The 25,965-nt window shown below is 41.6% G+C and overlaps 1 protein-coding gene across 1 annotated transcript; it reads right to left on the bottom strand.

Annotated features, from left to right (window-relative positions):
* Positions 1-6,492: 6,492 nt before the first annotated feature.
* Positions 6,493-23,860, bottom strand: LOC138223340 (cytochrome P450 2J4-like). Its single transcript, XM_069179658.1, has 9 exons — positions 23,654-23,860; positions 20,733-20,892; positions 14,179-14,328; positions 10,830-10,990; positions 10,133-10,309; positions 8,596-8,737; positions 7,769-7,956; positions 6,876-7,017; positions 6,493-6,723 (listed from the first exon to the last, which is right to left on the bottom strand). The coding sequence occupies exons 1-9, from the start codon at positions 23,858-23,860 to the stop codon at positions 6,548-6,550; spliced, it is 1,503 nt and encodes a 500-aa protein (XP_069035759.1). The 3' UTR covers positions 6,493-6,547.
* Between the last annotated feature and the right edge of the window lie 2,105 nt (positions 23,861-25,965).

Below are 25,965 nucleotides of genomic sequence, written 5' to 3'. Positions count from 1 at the left end.
AGGACAGGTGTTTAAGTAGGATGAGACGGGGGTGTGGTGGTGAATGGGAAAACTGATAGGTGAACTGATGGATAGGGGCTACACCTACTTCTGCCTCCTCCGTTGCCGAGAGGCAGGGATCGTAACATTACCCCCCCCTCTATGGGCGGCTCCTGACGCCCTAACGGGACGATCCGGGAAGTTAAGGTGGAAGTCTTTGATGAGATTGGGGTCCAGAATATCCTTCTCCGAAACCCAAGAGCGCTCCTCCGAACCGTAGCCTTCCCAATCGACGAGATATTGTAGGGCTCCACGAGACCATCGGGAATCCAGGATTTTATTGACCGTGTAAGCAGGGAGTCCATCAATCACTCAAGGCGGTGGGGGTTTTTGTTGTGGTTTAGACAGGGTGGATCTGTGAAAGGGTTTAAGGAGGGAAACATGGAAGGTAGGATGGATCCGAAGGGTAGGAGGCAAGGCCAGTCTGTAAGTTACAGGGGTAATCTGGGCGAGGACACGAAAAGGACCAATGTACCTGGGAGCAAGCTTGCCAGAAGGTTGCTTAAGAGGAAGGTTACGAGTGGATAACCAAACAAACTGACCGCGTCGAAGTCTGGGTGGGATCCGACGGCGCCGATCAGTTACCTTCTTCTGCTGAGCTGAGGTGCGAAGAAGGGTGGCTTTGGCCTTCCTCCAGAAGGTCTTCAGGTTAGAGATATACCCCTGAACCAAAGGGACCTCTGTGTTGGGGTGGGAGTCAGGGATCAGAGGAGGCTGATAACCTAAGGCACACTTAAAAGGAGACATGCCAGTAGAAGTAGTATACAATGAGTTGTGTGCATACTCAGCCCATGGGAGCAAGGACACCCAATTATCATGGGTAGAGGAGATATAAGTCCGTAAATAGGTCAGCAGTTCCTGATTTATGCGTTCTGTCTGACCGTTGGCCTGAGGGTGGTAAGCTGAGGTAAGTGAGACTGAGGCGCCCAGTGACTTACAGAAGGCCCTCCAAAACCGGGAGACAAACTGAGGGCCCCTATCTGAAACAATATCCTTAGGGATGCCATGCAATCGGAAGATATGTTGTACAAACAATTCTGCTAGTTCTCGAGCTGTAGGTAAAGATGGTAGGGGAATAAAATGAGCAGATTTGGAGAAACGGTCTACTACTACCATAATAGTTGTGTGTCCATGGCTGGGTGGAAGGTCAGTAACAAAATCTACTGAGAGGTGGGTCCAAGGACGATCCGGGATGGGTAAGGGTTGAAGTAGACCCGCTGACTTCATTCGGGAAGACTTCATTTGGGAACAGATAGTGCAGGCCTGGACATACTCCTTGGTATCCTTAGCCATAGTTGGTCACCAGAAGTCTCTGGAGATTAAATCCAAGGTACGGTGGACTCCAGGGTGTCCAGCGAAGTGGGAGTCATGACCCCGTTGTAAAACTGCCGATCGGACGGAATGAGAGACAAATAACTTGTCCTGAGGACACAGAGGAGGTACCTTCTGCCCAACCAAGGCTCGTCGGACAATCACCTCAATGTCCCATCTTACCGCAGCCAGGAACTTACCAGATGGAATGATGGGTTCTGGGGTCAATTTGGCCTCAGGGGGGTCATGGATCCGCGAGAGGGCGTCTGCTTTGACGTTCTCAGAACCTGGAGTATAGGTGATCAAAAAATTAAACCTGGAAAAAAAAAGGGACCACCTAGCCTGGCGAGGACAAAGACGTTTGGCTGACTGCAGGTACTACAGGTTTTTGTGATCTGTGTAAATCAAAAAAGGGTGATGAGCACCCTCTAACCAGTGCCTCCATTCCTCCAATGCCAGCTTAATGGCCAAGAGCTCACGGTTACCCACGTCATAGTTCATTTGGGCAGGGGATAACTTCTTGGAGAAGAAGGCGCAGGGGTGAAGAATCTGTTTTTCACCATGACGCTGAGAGAGAACAGCCCCCACACCATGGCCAGAGGCGTCCACTTCGACTACAAAAGGCAAAGTTGGATCAGGGTGTTTTAGGATGGGTGCTGTTGTGAACAGGTGTTTCAGACGCTGAAATGCTTCTTCGGCTTGAGGGGTCCATTTGCCTTGTCTTGGTCCTTTACGGGTCAAGGAGGTTATGGGAGTGACCACCGAGCTGAAGTTTCGAATAAACTTCATGTAAAAATTAGCAAAGCCGAGAAATCGTTGAATGTGTTTGAGGTTCTTGGGTGTGGGCCAATCAGTAATCGCCGAGACTTTACTCGAATCCATTTCCACACCCTCTGGAGAGATGACATAACCTAAAAAATGAATCCTTGAAGCATGGAAGGTACACTTCTCCAGTTTGACATATAGTTTATTCTTGATGAGCCGGGAGAGTACTTCTCTGACGTGGAGAAACATGATCCTGGAAGGAATCAGAAAAAATTAGAATGTCATCTAGATAGACCAAGACAAATCACGAAAGATGTCATTAATAAAAGACTGAAACACCGCTGGGCCATTAACCAAACCAAAGGGCATGACCAAATATTCGTAATGTCCATGGGTAGTCATAAAGGCCGTCTTCCACTCGTCCCCTTCCCGAATGCGGATTAGATTATAGGCCCCTCGTAAATCCAGTTTGGTGAAGACTTTGGCTCCATGCACCGACTCAAGTGCTGCTGGAATTAGAGGCAAAGGGTACCGATTCTTGATTGTGATCTCATTGAGACCACGATAGTCGATGCAGGGACGAAGCCCACCATCATTCTTTTCCACGAAAAAAAAACTGGCACATGCTGGTGAAGTGGATGGACGTATAAGTCCAGCTTTCAGAGAATCCTGTATGTAGACTTTCAGGGCCTCAGACTCAGAACTGGAGAGCGGAAAAATACGACCTTTAGGAGGGATAGTACCTGGCAGAAGGTCAATGGCACAATCATAAGGTCGATGAGGTGGGAGGGTCAAGGCCTCCTGCTCATTAAAGGCTTCCTGTAGATCGGAATATTGAGGGGGTATGGTAGGAACCCCTGAAGGGGATGTCGCCGTGAGTGCAATTCGTACTGGTAGACGACAGCAGTCTTTAATACATCTGGGTCCCCAAGCTAAAAGTTCTTTTCGGGACCAAGAAATGTTAGGGTCATGCTGTTGTAGCCAAGGAAAGCCCAACACCAGAGGATGTGTTGGGGTCTCAAGGAGATAAAACCAGATGTCTTCCACATGGGTGGCGCCAATCTGCAAACTTATAATTTCAGTTTGCCATCTAATGAGTCCTGGAGATACGGGGGAGCCGTCGATCGATTGTACACGAAGTGGTGTAGTCACTGGGGTCAAAGGTAATTTCCAAGTTTGAGCGATGGAGGCATCAATAAAGTTTCCTGCCGCCCCTGAGTCTATAAAAGCTAGAAGAGGTCTCCTTTCATTACCCCAGAATAGTGTAGAACGAATAAAAAATCCAGAGGAAAACTGAGGGGATTGAGAAATCTCACTCACTTTAGGAACTTGAGAAGGTGGGCTTCGCCTCAAGGATGAGTATGAGGCAGGGCAGGCCGCTTTAAAGTGTCCTAATTTCCCACAGTACATGCAGCGACCCTCTCGTTGGCGCCTCTCTCGTTCTTCCGGGGTTAACTGGGTTCGGGCTACTTCCCTAGGTTGATCTGAGTCGAAAGATCTGATAGGAGAAAGCCGAGGAGCCTTTAATATTGAGGTCCGAGATCTTTTAGCACTCCTTTGACGAATTCTGATATCCAATTCCAATACTCGTGAAATTACTTCTTCCAAGGTACTGCCCAATTGCGGCATATTTACCAGACGATCCTTTATTTCTTCACTGAGTCCTTGACGGAAAAAAAAAATGAGGACCTCGTTGTTCCAGTGAGTCTCCGCTGCTGCTACTTGAAAATCTATAGCATAGTCTTGTACAGACCGGCAGCCCTGGCGGATGGAGGAGAGGCGGAAGGCAGAGTCTTGACCAACTACAGGATCACAAAAATCCCCCTTAAATTTTCCTAAAAAGAGATCATAATCCTGAATTTCAGGAGCCTCGTGATCAAGCAGAGCAGTAGCCCATTCCAAAGCGCGGCCGGTTAGCAGTGAAACTATGAAGGCGATCTTGTCCTGAGGAGAAAAAAAGGTTTCCGGATGGAGCCTGAAAACCAGCGCACACTGTGCTAAGAAGCCCCGAAATTTCGTAGGGTTGCCGTCAAACCTGTCAGGTGGAGTTAGTGGAAGAGGCCGAGGGGCAGGTGTAGGAGCTGGCGGGGGTGGAGCCGAAGCGGCAGCTCCAGCGTTGCTTCCTAGATTGCCGATGGGCGGCATTGCAGACAGGTGCGCAGAGATCTGTTGGACAGAAGCCTGGAGCTGGAGTAAGGCTTGTCCGTGCTGATCCAAAGCTGTGCGAATCTCCTGTTGCTATGCTGGGTCCATGTTAAAGGGCTCAGTATTCTGTTACGAGTTCGGTAATAGGAACCGAACTAGTGAGTGAACCCACTTGCAGGAGCGAACAAAGCCAAGTCGTAAACCGAAAGCAAACCGTAATCGTAGGAACGAGCCGAGAGTCCAGGGGGAGCAAGATATCCGAAAGGGAACGTGTACCGAAGCCGAAGTGTGATCCGAAGTCGTAGTCCGTAGAGCAATCCGAGAATCCAGAGGTAGCCAGTAATCCAAGACAGAGCGAAAGTACCAATCCAAGCCGAGATCCGAAAAGCCGAAGTCCAAAGGGAAAAACCGTAAGCCGAAATCCAAGACAAACACAGAGTAGAAGAAGCGCAACCAGGAAGCTCGATAGGGAAAACCAATACTGAGCAACGAGGTAGGGAAGGACAGGTGTTTAAGTAGGATGAGACGGAGGTGTGGTGGTGAATGGGAAAACTGATAGGTGAACTGATGGATAGGGGCTACACCTACTTCTGCCTCCTCCGTTGCCGAGAGGCAGGGATCGTAACAGGCTATATATGGTAATCCTAAAAGGCTGATCATTAAGTATATATCCTTTACTGCTGGCCTGCGTGACAAGCAGCCCCTTCTGCTGAATAAACCATTTGTTCCAGGAGAGGTCACTCGGTCATTTCCCTGAGAACTATGTCAGCTGTGCATAAAGACACCATATGGCTAAGTTATCTTTCGAGACCAGATATCCTGAGACGGATTTAGTAAAATGTAAGTAAAAAGATACATAGTTAACAAGATATAATACAAACTTCTAGTAAGAACTTTTAGTTAATTCCCTCAGTTCCTTTACCCCAACCATCCCACACGCTTCAAGCCACACCTTCTTTATAGGAGTCTGTAGAAAGACTTCTCAAGGTGACCGTGTAACCCTGAGCAGTATAACTGAATACATGCTAAATACTGTATATAAAGAGTTAATGATGTTCAGATGTAACAAGTCATTAGGCAAAACATTTTCGGAGGAAATGCATACTACAACATTCTCAGTGGTTTACTTTTTTGTTTTCTTGGACTTTAAATTTAAATCACCATTACTCATAACCAGTATATCACCTTGCAACTCCCAACTAATAACCCACTGAAGCTAAGCAGGTGTGAGCCTGGCCAGTGCCTGCATGGGAGACCTCCTGGAAAAGCTAAGGTTGCTGTTGAAAGAAGTGTTAGTAGGACCAGAAGTGGGCTCTCCGTCGTCTGTTTGCATCCTAATGCCCTAGTATAGTGATGGGCACACTATACTGTAAAAAAGGGCTGTCCTTTGGTCCTTTGGAATGACCTGTTGTGGGTGTCCCAGGGTATTCTCCAAGATAAAACTTGATAGACTAAAGTGTAAGGAAAGGTAATGCATTTGTGATGATAAAATTGCTGGGGAAATGCATTGTTAGAAAGGCATTTTTTTACTTCTGGGTACAACAGTTAGGCTGTTTTAGTTTTGTCATCACGTGTTAGGAGTGTAAAGCAAACCGGGCGTATAGCTAGCTCTCTTTCTGGAGCTTACAATAAACCTGTGGATCAAAGGTCTCTCTAAAGAACTGGGGTAAGGCGGTAATCAAATTACCTACTGTACCCGTAAGCAAGCCTTTTCAGAACACTTCTCAGATCACACATACATTTCTGTATTACAGTACCTTTTTTTCCATGACCAGTCACTCTTCCAAACAAGACTGTATTGAAAATAAAACCTATAACCCATAATCAGGTATCAAAAACAGAGCTGTGTTTGCTGCATCCTTTTTTTGTTGTGATTCTCAGCCTCAAGTAATAAGAGCTGTCTCATAATGCAGGGATTGAGCTAATTAGACAACCCCCCTCTGAGTGATTTCTGGCCAGTGTTGTTGTCCCACATGTCATGTCAAGAAATGTCACAAATCAAAAGAGGCCATTCAGCCCAAGCTGATGTTTTCAAGTATATATTTGATCTAAGGATCGTATTCAACCATTTCTTGAAATGGTATCAGTTTCATCAACATCACTAGGCAGCCTGTTCCAGACCCCCACAGCCCTTATGTGTAAAAAAGTTTCACTGTTGACTCTGAGGAAGTCCACTGGAGTGACTTTATCAATGCCTTCAAAGATTTGAGATACTTTAATGAAATTGACCTTTTGAGATGCTCCAGAAATTAGTATATAACCTGCTTTAACTGCAATGTTTTTTCTTCTAACGAGAGACAGCACAGATTTTCAGCTCCTTAGGGTAAAGTGTGGATCCCATCTTAAATTCCAGGCTGGGCTCCATGCCAGGTGGTGGGGAAATGGTGAACCTCTGAAGAAAAGAAGTGAAGAATAGGAACAACTCCATCCGAGCCAGTTGCTCCCCCAGACACACTCTCTTTCCTAGAGGAACAGAAGGTAGTTTAGGATTTTGAAAGGATTTTTCATTTTAAATTTTACAGCATGGAAAATGTATCTGCTTAAAATATCTAGATGTATTATTCTTATGAATAAAATGTCTAGCGTATACTGTATTAGGTTACACTAATGTTTACCTGCAGAAAATGGCATAAATGCATCCCTTCTGACAAACTTCCCATTTTCCTCTAGAAAGTGTTCAGGATTAAAATGGTGTGGTGTTTCCCACTCATTCTTGTCAAAAAGCACAGAAGTTAAATTTCCAAAGATCTGTGTACCCTAAAAAAATAAATTACAACTTTAAATATCTATCAACTTTAACAATAGTACTCAAAACACTCTTAACAATAACATACAGCACTGAAAAGGAAATGATATTTGATACAAATGTCCAGAAAGGAAAGGAATCTTGCTAATGAAATGTAAATTCCATGTCAGTATCTGATATCATTATAAGCAAAGCCATTATGTAATCTCTTTTTATAAGTAAAGAAAGTTCAAGATTCATCTAGAGTGATTCATTTCTTGTGACTTTATTTTAACTACTTAAAACATTTCCCTATTCAATGTATTGACCTATTTATTAGTTGAACTTTAGTACAACAGTTTCATTGTATGATTTATGACTTACTTAGAATAAGCAACATGCATTCTGTAAAAATATATGTATTTTAACATGAAAGTTTAATTCACTTGGAATAACAACATCCAAGAGTTAAGTGCAGTGAATTTATATAGTGTTTTAGTCACAGTAAAGTTTGCTCAGCCTGCTTGGCTGAAGGCCAACCTCTGAGCATAGGACAACAAGGCTACGACCCCCATGTGGAGTTAGAAGTGGTCAAGGGGCAGCTGCAAAGGTGGAAATGGGAAGGAGGAGGCATACAAAAGACATTTGCGAGGGAATTATGATGATTTATTGTTTTTATGTTAGGAAATGATGTCAGGAATGATTACAAAGTTGGCTGAGGTTGATTGAAACTAGCTGCTGTCATTCCTCCCAAACTTTCATTATATACTCCATTAGTCTTACCTTTGGAAGAACGTAACCTCGTACAGTAATATCTTTTGTTGCCATCCTGGGCAGGTTCAGAGGAATAATATTGCCCATCCTCTGGACTTCATGGATCACAGCATCAGTGTAGGGCATGTTAGCACGGTCTGCCATTGAGGGCTGCCGTCCCTGTCCAATGACTCTGTCTATCTCATCCTGGACCTTCTCTGTAAAAATCAACAGAGTAAGTAAAGAGGAAATCTTTCAATAGATTTATCTATTAAGCATAACATGAGCCCAAGTGAGAGATCTTTATTAGACTTAATGTACTGTATATACTATGAATTTATATAGCCAACTGAGAGGGTGGTGGAATGAGACAAGTTCAGATTCTTGTCTCAACTATACTTGCCATCAGATAGAGATAGAGGGCAGATCCTCTGTTATGCAAGTAACGCCAGAGGGAGAGATAGAATGGTTGACCTTTTGTAGTGGTTTGACACTTGCGTTTTGGAAGAGTCCCAGAACAGACTTGGTTTTGTTGCTGGTACACAGCTTAATTATACAGTTGTACAAATCTGTACAAAGAGAACTAGGCTTTTGTTTTGTTTGATTTTTGTGGTGTCGGTTTATTTCTCCCCACGCTGTAACCTAAAGAGCTTTAACTCTGTATCACATCTGTTTTGTGTATCTGTTGTACCTTGAACAGCGCAAAAATGTTTATGACATTCTACTCCATGTGTGATAAAATATGCTTTCCTGAAAGAAGAGCCTGCACTGAATCAACCTTGCACTGAAGGCCAAGATATGAAAATGTCAATTTTCAATATGTAATTTAGACAAAAAGATCTTCGCACTTGACTTACTCTGTATCTCTGGGTATTTGGTCATGAAGAGGAGAGCCCAGCATAGTGTGGTTGCTGTGGTTTCTGTCCCAGCCACAAACAGATCGAGAACACAGAAACATAGGTTTTCCTCATCAAATTTTGCGTCAACATCATCTTTACTCTGAAAGTGGAAAAACAAATCCTGTTTACTAAAATATCTTACGTTTCAAAGTACTCAAAAACGAAACATTGGACATTCCACAGTTTTAGGAAATATTTTTGTGGACATCCTGGGAACAGTCAGAAGAATATTCTATACTGTATATCCCTTGGAATTTATTGCATTTAAGTTATAGAATATATTGTGGAAAATATTCTTATAGGAAGTGTATGGATATATCAAGATATATTGCTATAAAAGGTAAACTGATTGATAAAAACCTAGGAAGCATTATTTACCTTCCATTAAATGGGGAAAATACAAGGATGATTCTTTAATAAGACCTTAAGGATGACTAAGCTAAGCTTTAAGAAAAACATGATTAAACCAACACTGATACTTGCAAATAATAAAAAATGAGATTCATGAATTATGTGGACATAAGCCAGGAACTGCAGTAACTAAAACAAGTTATTCAATTTCTAAGTTCTGCAGTCTTATTCCTATTTTTTCCAGTAACATAGGTCAAAAAGTTGGGCCCTAGAAATGCCATAAGAGACAGAAAAATAATAAAAAAACACCATTATCAGACATAAATGAGGAATCTGAGAAAATGGCCACATTATAAGAATAGCAGCAAAGAAACATTACTTAATAATAATAATAAACTTTATTTTATATAGCACCTTTAAAGGTGGCTTCTCAAAGCACTTAAAAGCTTACTTAAAAGCAAATAAGGATATCTATCTTAGCTTGGTAAGCATTTGGTTCCACCTCTTTTAGACAAAAACATTTTACCAATTGAAGCATATGTAGCAATTAATCAGAGCTAGAATATTGTTACACTTGTTCACTGAATAACTGCAACACCTAAGGAATTAATACACGACGACATGGAAGACTTCAAAAGAATGACCGATCCAGAATAATTAAATGATTATGTCACAGCTGTGATATATCAAGGAAGCAGCAGTTAAGATGATTGCATTTAAAAGAATAGTATCTGAAACACTGTATAAGTAGTTCTGTATGGTATCAAGATATCAGGTGCAGATGGCTATAGTTGAAACTTTGACAAAGGTCAGGGGTATTAACTAGCAGTTGAAATCAATAGCAGCCAGGGACAGGTATAAGGAAACTGAGAACTGTCAGCAAGCAAGATGATGGTGTTTAGCTGAATGGTTGACTGGTAGATTGCTAGTACAATGAACACTGGGATAGGATAAACAACACTGGGGTATACTGAGAATTAGAGTCCCCTTCCCCCTAATTTTCATTATCAACTCCGATAAACAGTCACTTTGACTTGAGGTTCCTCATTTTTTAAGATAAACTGTAGAAGTTTCATGGAAAAGCAGTGCATTTCTAGCCAACTGCTCAACTACCTGATATGACTGGACTATGGCTTTGGTTTACCTTTTCAATCTCATCCAGATAGCAGTCAATATAATCTCTGGGGCAGGATGGATTCCAGTCTTCTTTGTGAGCCTGGATCTCTGATTTCACAAATGAAATCACATTCTTCCAATTTGAAAAGATAGTGTGATGAGGCCCAGGAACTATCTTCATTATTGTAGGGAACACATTATACAGCTGCACAAGAGAGAACCATTATGACACTAACATTTCTGCATCATAAATCACCGTGTATTTTCTTTTTTAATTGTGTTTCCATCTGATGTACCTACTTTTAATTGTGGTAAAAAGTTACAGCAATGTTTCCATGTTTCCCAGCATCTTCACATTTCTTAAGGTCTACTATGAATGTGATAGCTTTATAAAATACACAACTAATTTTAAATTCACAGCCTTGTGATGACAGATTAAATTATGATGATGGTCGTGGTATGCTGGATTGAACTGCACAGATTTTCAAGGGAACTGATGTTTTAGGAACATTCTGTCCAGAGAAGTTTGTCTGTCTCTTGATCTTCAATTTAACAATTCAGGGAGTGCGTTATGTAGGCCTTTTTACATACATAAACACATTATTGAGAACACAAACCAGGGACAGTATCTAAACACTTCACTGGAAAGCCAAAGACTTTCATGGAAATGTTATTTGAATGTTCTCATGGTTACATCAAGGAAAAGAAAAACATGCTGTTTTCACCTGGGCCCACATGGTAACCTGCATTTTTAATGTTACGTCAATCAAATGCAGCAGCTCCTGAAAGCGTCTGTCTGTGTACTCATACCGGTTTCCAAACACCACAGAGCAGATTATGTTAGATACAGCATTGTGAATGATGAACTGGGGATCAAAGGGCCTCCCTAAAATGGCACATAACAAATTATACATCAGTGTACAGTAATAGTACAAGCTGCAAACTACAGTAAAGTTTGATCACAGATATCCCTATGCTGGTTTGAGATAAAGAATCAAAAGAACAAAAGAAATGTTCCAAACAATAGGAGAGTCTTTTGGATTATCTGTGGTGTTCAGTTTCTAGTAATTAATTAATCCAAGGATCTAATCCAGCTATTTCTTGAAGTAATCCAGAATATTGGATGCAAGATCACGAGGTAATAGTTTATTCTAGACTCACACAATGGCACAATCCTTTAGCCCTTCAGTTAAATACTTAAAAGAAGTGTTTAACTATAAAAGCTATATATACAGATGCAGCCATTCAAAGTGCGCGGTACGGACACGTACCGGAGGTAATTGGCTACGGTGTCCCGCATCGTGACGCAAGATGACGCAGGGTACCGCGGTACGTGATTGGTTGACCGACAGGGGCACTCGTGGTCCGTTGGTCTGTCGTAGAAAGATTTACAGTAAACGTCTTTACTGTGTCCATTGTAGTATTTAATATTTATATGGAATTTTACCTCTGAAGGGAAATCTTAGTGCCTGAGCATAAAAAGAATAGGAGCATACTGCAACGCGTGTGAAGTCCATAAACGATATTAATTTTGGAACTTAAACATACAGTATATGGCTGGTCTCAGTACTTTAAAGAAAACATACACACCAGTATTCCATTTCTCCCTAAACATTTTAAGCATCGAAGTCTTTAACTAACGTGATACTGGAGTCAACAAGCATACTTTTAGAATTTGATTAATAGGGAATATAATATTATTATATTTGTGTACTGCGACAGGGCTGTGTAGGGCTGTTTCGCCTCCCTGTTCGTGCAAGTTGTCTTGTAGCCTACTGGTCTACGTGCCTGACTAACAACTGGCAGGTTGTGTGTTCAAATCCAGCTGGTGCTGGACTTTTCGTTTAACAAACATTTCTTCGAAAAAATAGAATAGCAATATTATGGACAATCAATTGACTTTTATATTTCAAAATATCGCAACATGATCGATTCTAAGTCATTTTTGATACACAATGAATAGTCACCTTCTTCCCTTCTGACAACGGTCCGTGCTTCTGCTTCCTGCTTCTATTGTGTGTGTGTGCAATAGAGTAAATTTTTATAGAGAAATGGAGGCTGCACAGTATGCGTTACAATATAAACATTTATATTGATTTAAATCGTGTTCTGATTTAAATCGCAAATGCGTGTTTAATTATATGTGTTTTTTAATCATAATCAGGCTAATGCAATATAAATTGATACAGTATCTTTGTCTTCTAAGTATCTTAATAAACTTTCAGCATAGTTTTCTACCCGTCAAGATTGATATTTTTTGGGATTTTGGGATCAAACGTGGAAGGATTAGATTGTAATCGTTTTTATTTGTCAAATACGTGATTGTATTTCTGAATGTTATGTGACACCGACAGTAGTTCACTGCTTTAAATACATCGAATTAAGAAAGTTATGTGTAGCCCTTTAGATCTCTTTTCTGAACTGGGGAAAATCTGATCATGTTTCTCTATAACAATAATAAGGACAAGACCAGAGTTATGGTTTTCCAGAAAAAAAGCCAGACCCCCATTAGTCTTCCTGAGATCGTCGGATTATGAACGAATAAAAGCATCTTATTAAAAACGCGTTTGCTTTTGTCTGGGTATTTACTTTGTAATCTGTGGTTTACATCTACTGTATTGTTTTGAGATGCCACTTTTAAAGGTGATATGTAAAATAAAGTTTTTTATTATTGTTATAGAGAAACATGATCAGATTTTCCCTGGTTCAGAAAAAAGACGATTAAAATCTGTAATCTTTTCAAGAAGTTTCTGCTTTGTGCTAAGACATTAACGAGTACAACCCCCCTCTCTGCGGGAGGGCTGGCTGTGACGAATTAAACCGGTTTCACGGGTATTTTCAATGTAGGAAGTACAGTAGGACAGCTAAAAAAAAAAACAGACATTGTGTGGTACAGCACGGAGCTCAGTCAATTCAAACAAGTTCAGTTTCAAAAGAACTGCAACGGACATAAAAACGTCCTTGCTTTTAACAGGGCGTTTCATAATACACTTTTAATACACTCTTTGCTGTGCTCTTGAGGATCCTTGTGATATTTTGAGCTCTAGTTGAATGATAAGTGTCGCATTTTAAATCATTTTCGTAGTTAGAAATTATGAAATGCCCTGTTAAAAGCAAGGACGTTTTTATGTCCGTTGCAGTTCTTTTGAAACTGAACTTGTTTGAATTGACTGTGTGTGTTTTTCCTTTAAAGTACCGATTCCTGGAATCTGACTGGCTGACACCCCTCTGAAGTGGTTCCATAAAAACTGGTATACGGAAAAGAAAGCGTTGATAAATACAAGTGTCTTTTAATACACTCTTTGCTGTGCTCTTGAGGATCCTTGTGATATTTTGAGCTCTAGTTGAATGATAAGTGTCGCATTTTAAATCATTTTTGTAGTTAGAAAATATGAAACCCCCTGTTAAAAGCAAGGAAGTTTTTATGCCTGTTGAAGTAAAACAAAATGCCTGACAAAGTATGGCTTGGACAGATTCCAAGTGCTTGTACAAATGTGCTAAAGAAATTATACTTTGAGTATACAGCTTGTCCAAAGTCATCCATTATTAATACTATTAGTAATATCTTCAGTAAAGGCTTTGATGCATAAATATTTCTGATAAAGGTAGGTTGTGTACTTTTGTCCAACTGAGCAATCTTGCTTTCATAAAATATACCAACATTTTAATGACTGATGATTAACATGCTGTAATACACAGTTCAAAATTAAAGGCTCAAATGCTGTACATGAGAGGTTAAGCTCCCCCTGGCGGTTTTACAAGGCAACGCCGGATAGTTTCCGGCAGAGCGTCAAATGAGGCGCGATTAACCGCGTGACACTGCGTGATACTGCGACACGCCCACGTGGGTATGCCGCGAAATACCTCACCCATTTTGAATGGCTGCATCTGTATATGGTACTGAAGTTATAGTGAAACAAATATGGATATGAGTAGAAAGATGACACTGACAACATAGCTCATTGGAGAAATAACAGCCCTGTGCAAAGTAACATAACAGTTCACCTTTGGTATAAAATTACAAGACACTCACACAAGTCATGGACAAAAATCAGTTGGGTCAGTAACAGATACCTTGCTCATCCTCCATGGCCTCATTCAGGAACCTGCACTCCTCCACAATGGTATGTTCCAGGCTCCTCTTGCCCACACCGAAATTCCTTAAAGTCATAAGGGAAAATCTTCTCTGCTGCATCCATAAGTAACCATTGGATAATACCAACCCTGCATGTTGTACATTATAGATTTATAAATAGGGCCTGCACCGATGTAACGTTTGTGTCCAAAGAGATTAAAAAGCGATAATTTTAATTTCTAAGAAATGTATCTAATATCTTTCATAATCCAATGAAACATGCATTTGTTTAAGAAAATGAACGTACATATACAGTACACACAAATATATACAATACAACTGCTTTTTGAAAACTGAAAATGTATACCACTAGCACTTCATAATCATGGTCCTAATAACACCCAACATTGATAAAGTACTTTTTCCAAAATGAGACTTCTTCACACTCACAGTTAGAACACTACATTTTTTTCTTCTTTATACTTTTAAGAACATAATTAACCTCCACCTGCTCCTTTTTACAAGCAAAAGGCTCAACAAAGTAGAGTATATTCTTAACCACAGTATTATAGTGGCTAATTGAGGGCAACAGAATTAGTGTCAGAATTAGATACTGCAACTTTGTGATTTCTACCATGGAATCTTTAATGAGTGTACAGTGAAGAAAGATGTGAAGACAGGGGTTTGAATTTAATCCTTTCTGTAGGGGGTTTAGACTTCTAAGTCACAAGCTGGGGTTTATAGCAGGAAAGGGGGTTAACTGATAAGGATTGCAGATGCAAGCTAGGAACCCCCCTGGGTGTAATGTTAAACTGACCATTTGTCCAGAACATCGTAAACTGGCCAAATACCATGAACCCCCCTCTTTACCATCAGACCGAGTGACGTCAGAAACGGAGAAGAAAACGCTATATAACCCAAAAGTTTGTAACAGTACGTTGAACAATACTTCGGTTTTGTTGTTTCTTGCGGGAAACAAGACTTCGGCTTTATTGTTCCTTGCATGCAATAAACTCATCTGTTTTACTTCATTTCGGGATCAAGAACCTTATTTCTTCTGTTACAACAAATTTGGCGTAGACGGCGGATGCTCCAGAAGGCGCAGAACTTCCCATCGGCAGGAGAGACGGTAAGCGCTCACATTACTAAGAGGTAAGGACTCCTCTTTTTAAAAAAAAAGTCCCGACTCTCTCTGACCGATTGGGAAATCTCTGCTCCCTGCGAGAATCGATCGAGATGACGGAGTAAACGTGAGTTTCTGAATTCCTCTGGCCCGGGGAAGACACCGGTGTATGTAATGGGTTGTTTGCTGTAAGCCCAGAATTTGGTCTGGCAGGGGTTCTGCGGTATTGTGTACAGGCGTTTGAAGCTGGTGTATGCCTTAATTGCGCGTGGAGTTTTTGAACGGGTTTTGGACCCTTACCGTGAAGTTCAGGACTGGTGTGGGCCTTAATTGCGGCCGGAGTTCTGAAGGTCAGAACTGGTTTGGGCCTTAATTGCGCCCGGAGTTCTGAGGCTCAGAATCGGTGTGGGCCTTAATTGCGCCCGGGGTTATAGAGCAAGTGGTGCATTAAATGCACGTAGTTCAGGACTGGTGTGGGCCTTAATTGCGCCTGGAGTTCTGAAGGTCAGAACTGGTGTGGGCCTTAATTGCGCCCGGAGTTCTGTGGCTCAAGATCGGTGTGGGCCTTAATTGCGCCCGGGGTTCTGGAGCTGAGTGGTGCATTAAATGCACGTAATTCAGGACTGGTGTGGGCCCTAATTGCGCCCGGAGTTCTGAAGGTCAGAACTGGTGTGGGCCTTAATTGCGCCCGGAGTTCTGTGGCTCAGGTTCGGTGTGGGCCTTAATTGCGCCCGGGGTCCTGAGATTAGCTACGCCTTGATCGTGCACGGATTGGCGTGGCGTGGTTTTTTTGTTTTAAAGGAAACAGGAGTAGAAGATATATATATGTATGTATGTTTTTGGTGTTTTCCTTGTTTGTGAAATACATATACACACGCACGACACTAACATAAACACACCTCATAATAAAAGAGCAAAGCATTAAGTAGCGGGATTTGAAGGACGTTGAGACCCGAGAATCGCCCTGATTGAGCTCAGTGCGTAAGTCCACCCTGGGGCAAAAGCAGCGATGCTGGCGTTCTGGGGATGGTGAATTACTGATCAAGGAAGGGGGTTTTCGAGGTCTCGTTTCTTACCTGTGAACAGTGTGGTTAACAGAACAGATCTGGAGGTAACAGACGCCCTTGGCTGAATGAGTGCAGGAATGCACAGGTTTTTCAAGTGAAAGCATCCCCTTACTGTATGAGCTGTTACCTCACACACGACAAAAGTAAAAGAGACCGAACATGTGTGCTAACTGATGGTTTGAGAAAGTGGTGGAAGGGTCCGTTTATATATCGGAAAAGTAAAAATTGACGGAAAAGAAGGAGAAAAATATGGGAAAAGCTGTGTTTGTCAGAGGGAATTTGGGGCGAAGACGCCTGTAAAGAAAGCATATGAGTATTGATTGGCAAAAGCACAAGCATGTAGCTCCCACCCTGGTGCACGGCCGGCACCAGTGGTGGCAGATACATGAGAAAAAAAAAGAAATTGGGATGTGACTTAAAAGTGTGTTTACGGGGAAAACAAAAACCTGGAAGAAAAGATACTTTACTCGCTACGAAAGAGTATAGAAAAAAGCTAAAAGAGGCAGTACAGGAGAATGAGAAACTAAAGAAGGAATTAACTCCTGGTCACGCTGCACTGGTTAATGTGCTACAGCCGGCGACTAAGTTATATCCTGCTCTCCCACAGGGAACAAACAGGCAGGAAACGAAAATAATTGGGATCAATTCCCACAGTGGCCATATGGAAAAGGGGGGTCTGATTGGGATAACACTTGGTATGAGTGTGATAAAGACGGATCAGGGTCTCCCCTGTTAGAGGGAGGGCGCCCGCAGATCTGTACTCTCACTCGAAGAGGGAAAGGACTTGATGTAGCAGGGTCTGGCGCCGTTGATGACAGCGCCACTCTAACACTGTCTCGCACCCCGTCGAGGGGGTCTGCACTCGCACCTACCTTCCCTGATTCCCCCATACGATCAAATCCAAAACCATAAGATATTGACCGGTGGGCTAAAGTACCGCACCCGAAATTAGAAATGCAGCGAACCTGGAGTGCGCTTCAGGAATTAAAGGGATTCATGTAGAAGTAAAACAAGAATACAGCACATTGTATTACGAAAAGAAAAATATATTCTCGATGTGTATGTGTGTTTTATGAATTTGTGTGCCGGCATGTATGTGTATAACTGTGAGTTTTGGTATACTAAATGACGGTGTGAGTGTGTTTAGCCAGCGGGACTGGCTAGAGACGTAACTAAAGAGACTTGACGAAAATCAACTTAAGGAGATTGGAAAATATAAGAGCGTCTGAAACGTATAAGTACAGTACAGGTGGACGTAAAAGTAGTTAAACAGTTTTTGTATTTTTATACAATTAGTTGCAATAATGGAAACAATTTGGTTTTATTCGAATGTCTCGAAACCAGACATGCTGAAACGCTGTAGGTTTAGAATCGAGACTGGGGAGAATAACGTCTTGTGAGAAAATCTGTTTACCTAACGATTAGATCCTGTAAATCCCTTGTAGCCTCCCTAAGTCTGTCCCAGTCCAGTGGTTAAAAATGTACTGTTAATGGAGTGTTGGTTTCTCTGTTAGGGGATACTGGAGCACTACTGTCATGCTTGTTTCACTCCTCTGTTCGACAGTGTGCTATAGATTAATGTATATGGGAAGACGGCAGGAGGCCACAGGAGTATTGGGACAGCAAGTTTTACTTGCCGAGTACCAGATTTTAATGGGTGGTTTTATTCCAGATCTATTGGGTTGGAATATTATGCATTACAAAGAATGACTATCCAGAACAGGGTATCACGTGGCTTCAACTGGCTGTGATCACTCAGTATGTTGATGGTATTCTGAGTGCTTCCCCTGACGAGGAAACCCACAAGTCTGAGTTTCTTCAGCTTTAGAGTTTCTGATAGAAGCAGTTATGATAAGGCCCTTTTGTGTCTAGCATTGTGAAATTTTAACAGGGCCTGGGTGCAATGTTTTTACAGGGTGAGCACAACTCTTAACAGATCTGCTTAAGGGGGGAGTGCAGTACAAGGACAAGATTGCCTTGGTTCCCGCAGCAAAAGCCGCCTGTAATAATTTGAAACAAGCTCTCTTACAGGTGCTGAGACTGGGGTTTCCTCAGATGGATCAACCATTCCTTTGTATTACTGCAAGTTGCTGACAGAGGCCACCCAAGGAGCCCGCGAGCAGGTCCTGGAGGCGTGGGGACCACCACCTGAAGGAGGGCACAACCTCATCCCAGGAGAGTGGGTGTGGATCAGGAAATTTCCTTCACAGGTTCTCCAGCCCAGGTGGGACGGACCCTACCAGATCCTGTTGACAACCGAGTCTGCGGTTCGAGTGGAAGGAAAAGATCGCTGGATCCACGCGTCACACTGCCGACGAGCCTCATCCCCAGTTGCAGACTCAGAATGAAATCATTTCTGTTAATAACCATAATTGTTGCTGTAGGACTATGTTCCGCAGGAATTAATGATCATCTCTCCCACAAAGGAGAACATGGAATTAATTCCTTTTTAGGCCTCTCCTATCTGACAGCTAAGAAAACTAACCAAAGTGCCTGCTGGGTGTGTGCCGCATTACCCAAATATGTACAGGGAGGACTTCCTATGGGAGCCATTCCTTGGTGTCTCGAGGAAGTCATAGGCATGATCATTTGGAGGGATAATTTAGGAGATTTTAATATGACAAACTATGGGGGTTGCCATAACACGACTTTAACCTGCACAACATTACAATATCTACAGGAGTGAGGCTTAGAGCCCACGAGTTTCACAGGCTCTTACGCTCCTAAATATAACAGAAGCCATACACCACCATACCTGACTCTAAATAAGGAACGTGAGGGAAACATATGTTTTCAGCACACTAATGGTCTGCACTTGGTTGGATGGAGTCGTTGCAACCTTACCATCGCTGCAAATATATCCACCTCTACCTTCCAAATTCCAGGATGGGATCGGCACACCCCACAATTCGGTATAAGCTTCTTATTTTCAGAGGCATGGGGAGCGCCAAACGGAACATCTTTCATTTGTGGAAAACGAGCCTACCCATGGTTGCCAGCCCAGTGGTCTGGCTCATGTTATTTAGGATATGTGGTTCCTCATATCCGTGTTCAAATCCACAGCCCCTTCGGACCTAACCACAGACCACAAAGAAAATTGGCTGATTGGGAATATTATTTAGGTATAATATTTCCACAAGCCGGCATGAACTTTCTGAGTCGAGAGTTAATTCAAATGGCCTCAACTTTAGAAGAATTAGCAAATTCTACCTCATCTAGTCTGAAGGCTGTTAATGATGAGATGGTAGCCCTCAGAACAGTGGCCATGCAGAACCGACTAGCTTTAGATTATGTACTGGCGGCCCAAGGAGGAACTTGTGCAGTAATTGGCACTGAATGCTGCACATATATTCCTGATAATTCTGAGCACATCTCAGATCTGGGCCAACACATTTACAATGAGGGACAGAAATATCAGGACTATTATAATGAAAATTGGGGAACTGGGTCTTGGGTAAAGTCTGTGTTTGGGGCCTGGGGTGGAACCTTTTTATAGTCTTTATCTTTAGGAATAGTATTGTTTATATGTATAATTGTAATCATCACGTTCACAAAAACATGTATCACATCTTGCTATAACCGTGGAACGTACAATGACATGGCAATACATACCTATTCGCCAAGAAAGGAAATATCTGCCCTGACATTGTATGTATAAAAATAGGCTACACTGACGTATGCCATATTTTATAAGGGGGGAATGAAGAAAGATGTGAAGACGGGGGTTTGAATTTAATCCTTTCTGTAGGGGGTTTAGACTTCTAAGTCACAAGCTGGGGTTTATGGCAGGAAAGGGGGTTAACTGATAAGGATTGCAGATGCAAGCTAGGAACCCCCCTGGGTGTAATGTTAAACTGACCATTTGTCCAGAACATCGTAAACTGGCCAAATACCATGAACCCCCCTCTTTACCATCAGACCGAGTGACGTCAGAAACGGAGAAGAAAACACTATATAACCCAAAAGTTTGCAACAGTACGTTGAACAATACTTCGGTTTTGTTGTTTCATGCGGGAAACAAGACTTCGGCTTTATTGTTCCTTGCATGCAATAAACTCATCTGTTTTACTTCATTTCGGGATCAAGAACCTTATTTCTTCTGTTACAACAATAGTAAAGACCTTAGTGTATAGCTTTAGTAAAAGAATGGTCCCTGTCAACACATGAAGGGAGGTTGTAAATACCTTGTACAAAGTTGTGCTACTTACAAGTCATACAAGTCACCCAACACCAGTTCTATCTGCAACATTGAACCACTGATTTTCTTCATCTATTATAGCTTTTTAAATCAGATCAGGTTTGAGATGGAATGCTTATGAGCAAGATGCACATGTTCCTTACTTAAATCATTTACTGTAAATACCTTGGTTTTTGGTGAGCTCATCACCCATTGCAAATGGTGGACGGTCTGTCAGACTGCCTCCTTGATGAACCAAGACTTCTTTTACCAGTTTATAGCCGTTTACAATAACAAAGCGTCTTCCCAAACGGATGGTAAATACATCTCCATATTTTTCTGCAAGCTGAATGAAAAAGCAATTTTAAATCAAGGGAGATATCATTCATATGTCATATAACCTCAATAATTGAAAAATGGTTGAACTTTAGAGCTTACAAGCTGATTTTCTATATGCTATTGAGAAGTGGAAATATAGTATTGTATTGTATAAATATTGCATGTGAAGTACATTAGATATTCAATTTAAATGTTCTAACAGCTTTTTATAGTATCATATTTGAGTAGAGCTGTAAATGCTTTTACCTCAGCTGAAAAGTTGTGAAATACTTGAATATAATATGATAAATCATTGTTCACTAAGAAAAACAACACCTTAAAACTAAGTGTACTGAAAGGATTGTCAAGTGTTCAGTCAAACTTTGGCTTAACCCTCTTGGTGAGAGCTAAGATCATAGGAAGATCTTACTATAACTGCCAATAATTATGAGTTTTCTGACCACTCTACTGGTGCTGTTACCAGAAAATCAGAAAAAAAAATTGTTACCAGAAAAAGTGCAATGTATTGTGGGAACATAGTTCTACGGGAAGGCAAATTTGAAACCTCAAAATTCCCTTTTCTTTTTTATTACTTGAGCTGCACACATAAAATAAGATACCTATTTTTCTTGCTAACTCATGATTTTAGAGAATGGAACTAATCATACAGGCGCAAGATCTTAACTCTTTAGTCTACACCCCAGTTGGTCAATCGTTGAAGACCTGACATGTCTTCAGATAAGTAAAACAAACTTTCATTTTGTTAGTGGAACAGTATCATGGCTAAAACATTTTTCTCCAGACAACTGCTTTATCTGGAGAAAAAAACAAATGGCAGCAAGGATTGCTCCTTTTGGAACTGATTCAATCCGAGAATTAGTTGTGAATCGGCAGTAAGCATGTCAAATATTCTGTTGCAAAGGAACAAGTAATACGATTATTCCATGCTGAAAAAAAGAAGAAAGAAAACACGTTTCGGCCGTGGAGCCTTCTTCAGGTGTGTCATTAAATATTTTGTTGACAGGCCAAAGTAGTACGGTGGATTTATTTTCTTTAAATAAAACAAATAACAAAAGATGTTAAATGAGAGGAAGTTTCTTTCTCCTGAGTTATTCAGCCTTTATCTTTTACCTACATTTTATGTTGAAAGATATCTAAATATTTCACATGACAGGCTGCACCCAACTTAACCTCAAGGTAACACAAATCTGAGGATCTGCAATGACACAGAATGGTGTTTATGCTACATGGACTATTATTAACCTCTTCCTTCCAGTTATAATACTGTAACTGAGAAGGTGCTGCACTGACCATGAAGCAGCAGCAACCTGGAGCTACAGTACCTGCTCGAATGTAGGTAAAGCGAAAGTGGATCAGGGGCCAAGGAGATGACATCAGGAACAGCAGGGGAGGAGAGGAATGAACACAGGGCTGAAATGGACACCAAGAATAGAGACCCAAACAAGACAGGGTTGGAACAGAGAGGAACTTAGACAGCAAAGGAGCAGATGGAGCACATGCAGGTACAGGCAGAAGGTGAAGAGCTGGAGATTCCTGGCTGAGACAAAAAAAGCAACAACTATTCACTTGGATCAGCAAACAGGAATATCCATTGCAAAGTGGGAAAAAAAGATAGGATAAAGCAGGGTCATATCACAGTCCATGCAAAAAGACATATGTGAGAGAGAGAGAAGGGGATCACATACAGTATTTATAGTGTATTAGAGGAAGAGGGAATGATGTCAGGATTGATTACACAGCTGAGTCTGATTGAACTTGGCTGTTGTCATCCCTCCCGAACTTCCATGAAACTGTAGTATATCTTGGTTCACTGCAGAAACGGTGTGGTGGCTCTGTGGCTAAGGATCTACGCCTTTGGATTTTTAACAACCACAGACCATTCAAAAGACATTTTGCACGTATTGCATTATTGTCCTACTCAATTTACCAACCACTGTTCTCTTGGTATTGTATGTTTCTAATAATCATTAACCACATTTATTTTAAATATTATACTTGTGATTACCACAGTATACAAAATAAAACAGTACTGTACTTGAAGTGTAGTGAAAAGTATGTTTCTTTATTTCATAATAGCAGTTCACTAGGAATAACACCACTCTAAAATTAAGCAGTTAAGCGTATTGAAACGTTTATAGTGTTTTAGTCACAATAAATAAATTGGCATAGCCAGCTTGGCTGAGGGTAAACCCCCTGGCCATAGGACGAGGGGCTACGACTCCCATGAGGAGTGGCCAAAGGGCAGCTGCAAAGGTGGATACACGGTGGAGGAGGGTCGCAAAAGTAGTTTTAGAGAAAAATAAGAAGATTATGCATATTATTATTCTTATTATTATTGTTGTTGTTTTTTATGTGAGGAAATTACATCAGGAATGGTTACAAATTACTAACTGCTGAGGTTGATTGAACTTGGTTGTTGACATACCTTCCGGATTGTCGTCATGAACTCCATTTTAGTGTTATAAACCGAAACCAAAACGTCCAAAAACACGTTTTAAAGGACCCTCACATAACAACCCCCATCCCCCAAAACAGAGGAACGTTAACAATAATTCTCATAATATTACAGAGAAAACGAGTAATAAAAAGGCAAGTGGTAAACGAATTAAACTGGTCAGGCTTGAAAGTGCTGAAGGAGCTAATGTACTGAACAACTCCGCACAGACGCTGCCAAAGGTGGGGTTATTTTTTTTTATTAGTTTCACCTAATATAATCTTACCCGTGTTCAGTCTCTGGTTACAAAACCTTAAACTAATATACAGTGTACCTTAGCCATATACAGATGAGGTTTCTCGGCATCAAAATCCCAGATATTTCTGAGGAAAGGTAGACCCATGGGACCTGGTGGAAAGTCTTTCGGCATCTTGTTTTTAAAAACATCGCCGAGAACCAAAAACATGAAAGAAAATAACAGAATACTTCGAACGTCCAACCATTCCCAGAAGTAATGAAAGAAAATGCGAAGATACTCCATTATAAATAGATAAAATATCCGAAAGTGAAGTGTGTAAAGAAGTAGGTTTGCTCTGCGCTACGATTTAAAGTTCACTGTGCACTTCTGTTGTAATACCACTTGCTGACCACAGTACGCTGAGGCGTAGCACACATAGTGATCTTTGTGAATTGTTTTGTAAACTGGGACACAGTCAACACATCCATGACGACATTATTAAATGTCCTGTTGCGCACCAGAAAATCTTAGAAAAAACGGCCTCCCCAAGGGGAAAACTTTAGCTTACTGTTTGGTAGTAATCCACAATTTCAGACTTGTTGCGCCAGCTAAAAAGTTATCAGAGACAGACACCATTAGAGTTAAGCTTGGGTGACTGCCCAATGTCCTTATTTTTTCTTGCAAAATTAATGTTTGCAAACAATAAGATATGGAAGCTCGTTTCCGCCAGGGAGTAAAAAAAACGCACTATGGTACAGATGCAGCCATTCAAAGTGCGCGGTACAGACACGTACCGGAGGTAATTGGCTACGGCGTCGTGCACTACGGCGTCTGAAGGCACCAGTTCTGTAGGGTTTGGGCATTTACTGGGACAATTATTAATTGTAGCAGTAAATCACAAAATTGATTCTTTTGATGGCTTTAGAATCCAACCATGCGATATAACTCAAACAACGCACACACACAGGTACTAATACACGAGGATACATTTATTAATACATGGAATATGCATATAAGCGTAACAGATCTTATCGAGAGGGTTATCAGAATACAAAAGGTATATATTCAGTCAGTTACAAAGTGTTACACATATCAAGAGGACATACGTTCAGTATATCATTCATTAAGACCGTTTCGTAAATGAACTTGGTTATAACTTCTACATTAGATACTCAAAACAAGTACATAACTCTTAGGAATTAAATTGATATCAACTGGTTGGGATAACAATTGAATTCTCGAGCTGTAATGCATTGAAGTTGAATACTCATCCAATCTCTGGGGATTCAGATCTCCTGCGGGCACAAAGAAACAGATGCAGGCTGTTGCTGTCCAATCCGCGCTCTCTGGCTCGGTGCCAGGCTGTGCTGTGCGGCTTACAATGGTGCGCTGCTGATGTTCACTGACCAGCTAGTTAGTGTTGGCTTTAACTAGCAAAGTTGCGCACAGGAGAAAAGTTGACTGTGGGTCCCAGCATGTCAGGAAGAGGACCGGTTCGTTCCTTATGAAGAGCTAGCTCTGAATAGTGATTCAGCTGTCCACAGTTCTGACCTGTTCACGAGGCCTGCTGCTGGTGCTAACCTCGGGTGGATCCTCTGGTTACTCTCTGGCAACCTCCGCTCTAGACTCTTAGAACAAAGGAAAGTTCTGGCACTTGGACACACTGGCCGTTCCGTGGTTGTCCGGGCTGAGTCTCAGGATGGTCAGGAGGTGCTCTGCGAGAATGTCCTGCCCTTGGGAGCCTTCTGCTCCTGGGCCATCCTTCCCTGGAATTCTCCTTTGAATTCCCTTTAGAAAAGTCCACAGAATTCTCCACAATTCTCTTAGGCTCTCTGTGTTGCCTGTTTTTACATGGAGGAACTTCAGCTCGTTGATTGGCTGAAAGTTCCATGGGCATCAGAGTCCCACGTGGGTAACTCGGCCCTACCAGTCCCTGATTGGTTGATCAAGGTGAGATGTGAGTCACTTACTCCTGACACTTAGGAATGCAGTCCAGATGTCCATCTGGCACTCCCTAGACAGATAGGCGCCAATGGATGACCATTGATCATGATAGCCAGGCTTAGCTAAGTGCATCCCCCTCTGGGAGCTTGTTCCTTATCAAAAGAAAACATCTTAAATCAGCCTGCATGAATACTTTCTCTGTGGCTGCACCACAGAGATGGAGGGTGAGATGGGGCCTCCTTTAGGACAGCATACCAACACTTAATTCTGTCTTATTAACAAGCATTGCCGCTACATGTGTATGGCTGTTTCTCCACTTGTCATGTGACTGTGCTAGTGGCATGATGATTGTGCCCGACTTCTAACTGAGAGGTTGGATGTTCAAATCCAGCTAGCGCCATGAATTTTCTTTTAAAAACATTTTTGAAAAACTAAAATAGCAATATTATGGACAATTAATGGAC

Source organism: Lepisosteus oculatus, chromosome 16 (assembly GCF_040954835.1).
Source record: "Lepisosteus oculatus isolate fLepOcu1 chromosome 16, fLepOcu1.hap2, whole genome shotgun sequence".
In the NCBI taxonomy this organism is placed as follows: domain Eukaryota; kingdom Metazoa; phylum Chordata; class Actinopteri; order Semionotiformes; family Lepisosteidae; genus Lepisosteus; species Lepisosteus oculatus.
The sequence above is the reverse complement of the archived record's forward strand: the minus strand, read 5'-3'. Positions and strand labels throughout refer to the sequence as shown.

Bases quoted from the DNA above. Each gene is read 5' to 3' on its own strand.
- LOC138223340 (XM_069179658.1), bottom strand. From the start codon at position 23,860: ATGGAGTATCTTCGCATTTTCTTTCATTACTTCTGGGAATGGTTGGAC. The intron at 7,957-8,595 runs GTAAGTCAAGTG...TGATTTTTACAG, and splicing joins CAAATACCCAGAGATACAGA to AGAAGGTCCAGGATGAGATA. The intron at 7,018-7,768 runs GTAAGACTAATG...TTATTTTTTTAG, and splicing joins GAGGTTACGTTCTTCCAAAG to GGTACACAGATCTTTGGAAA.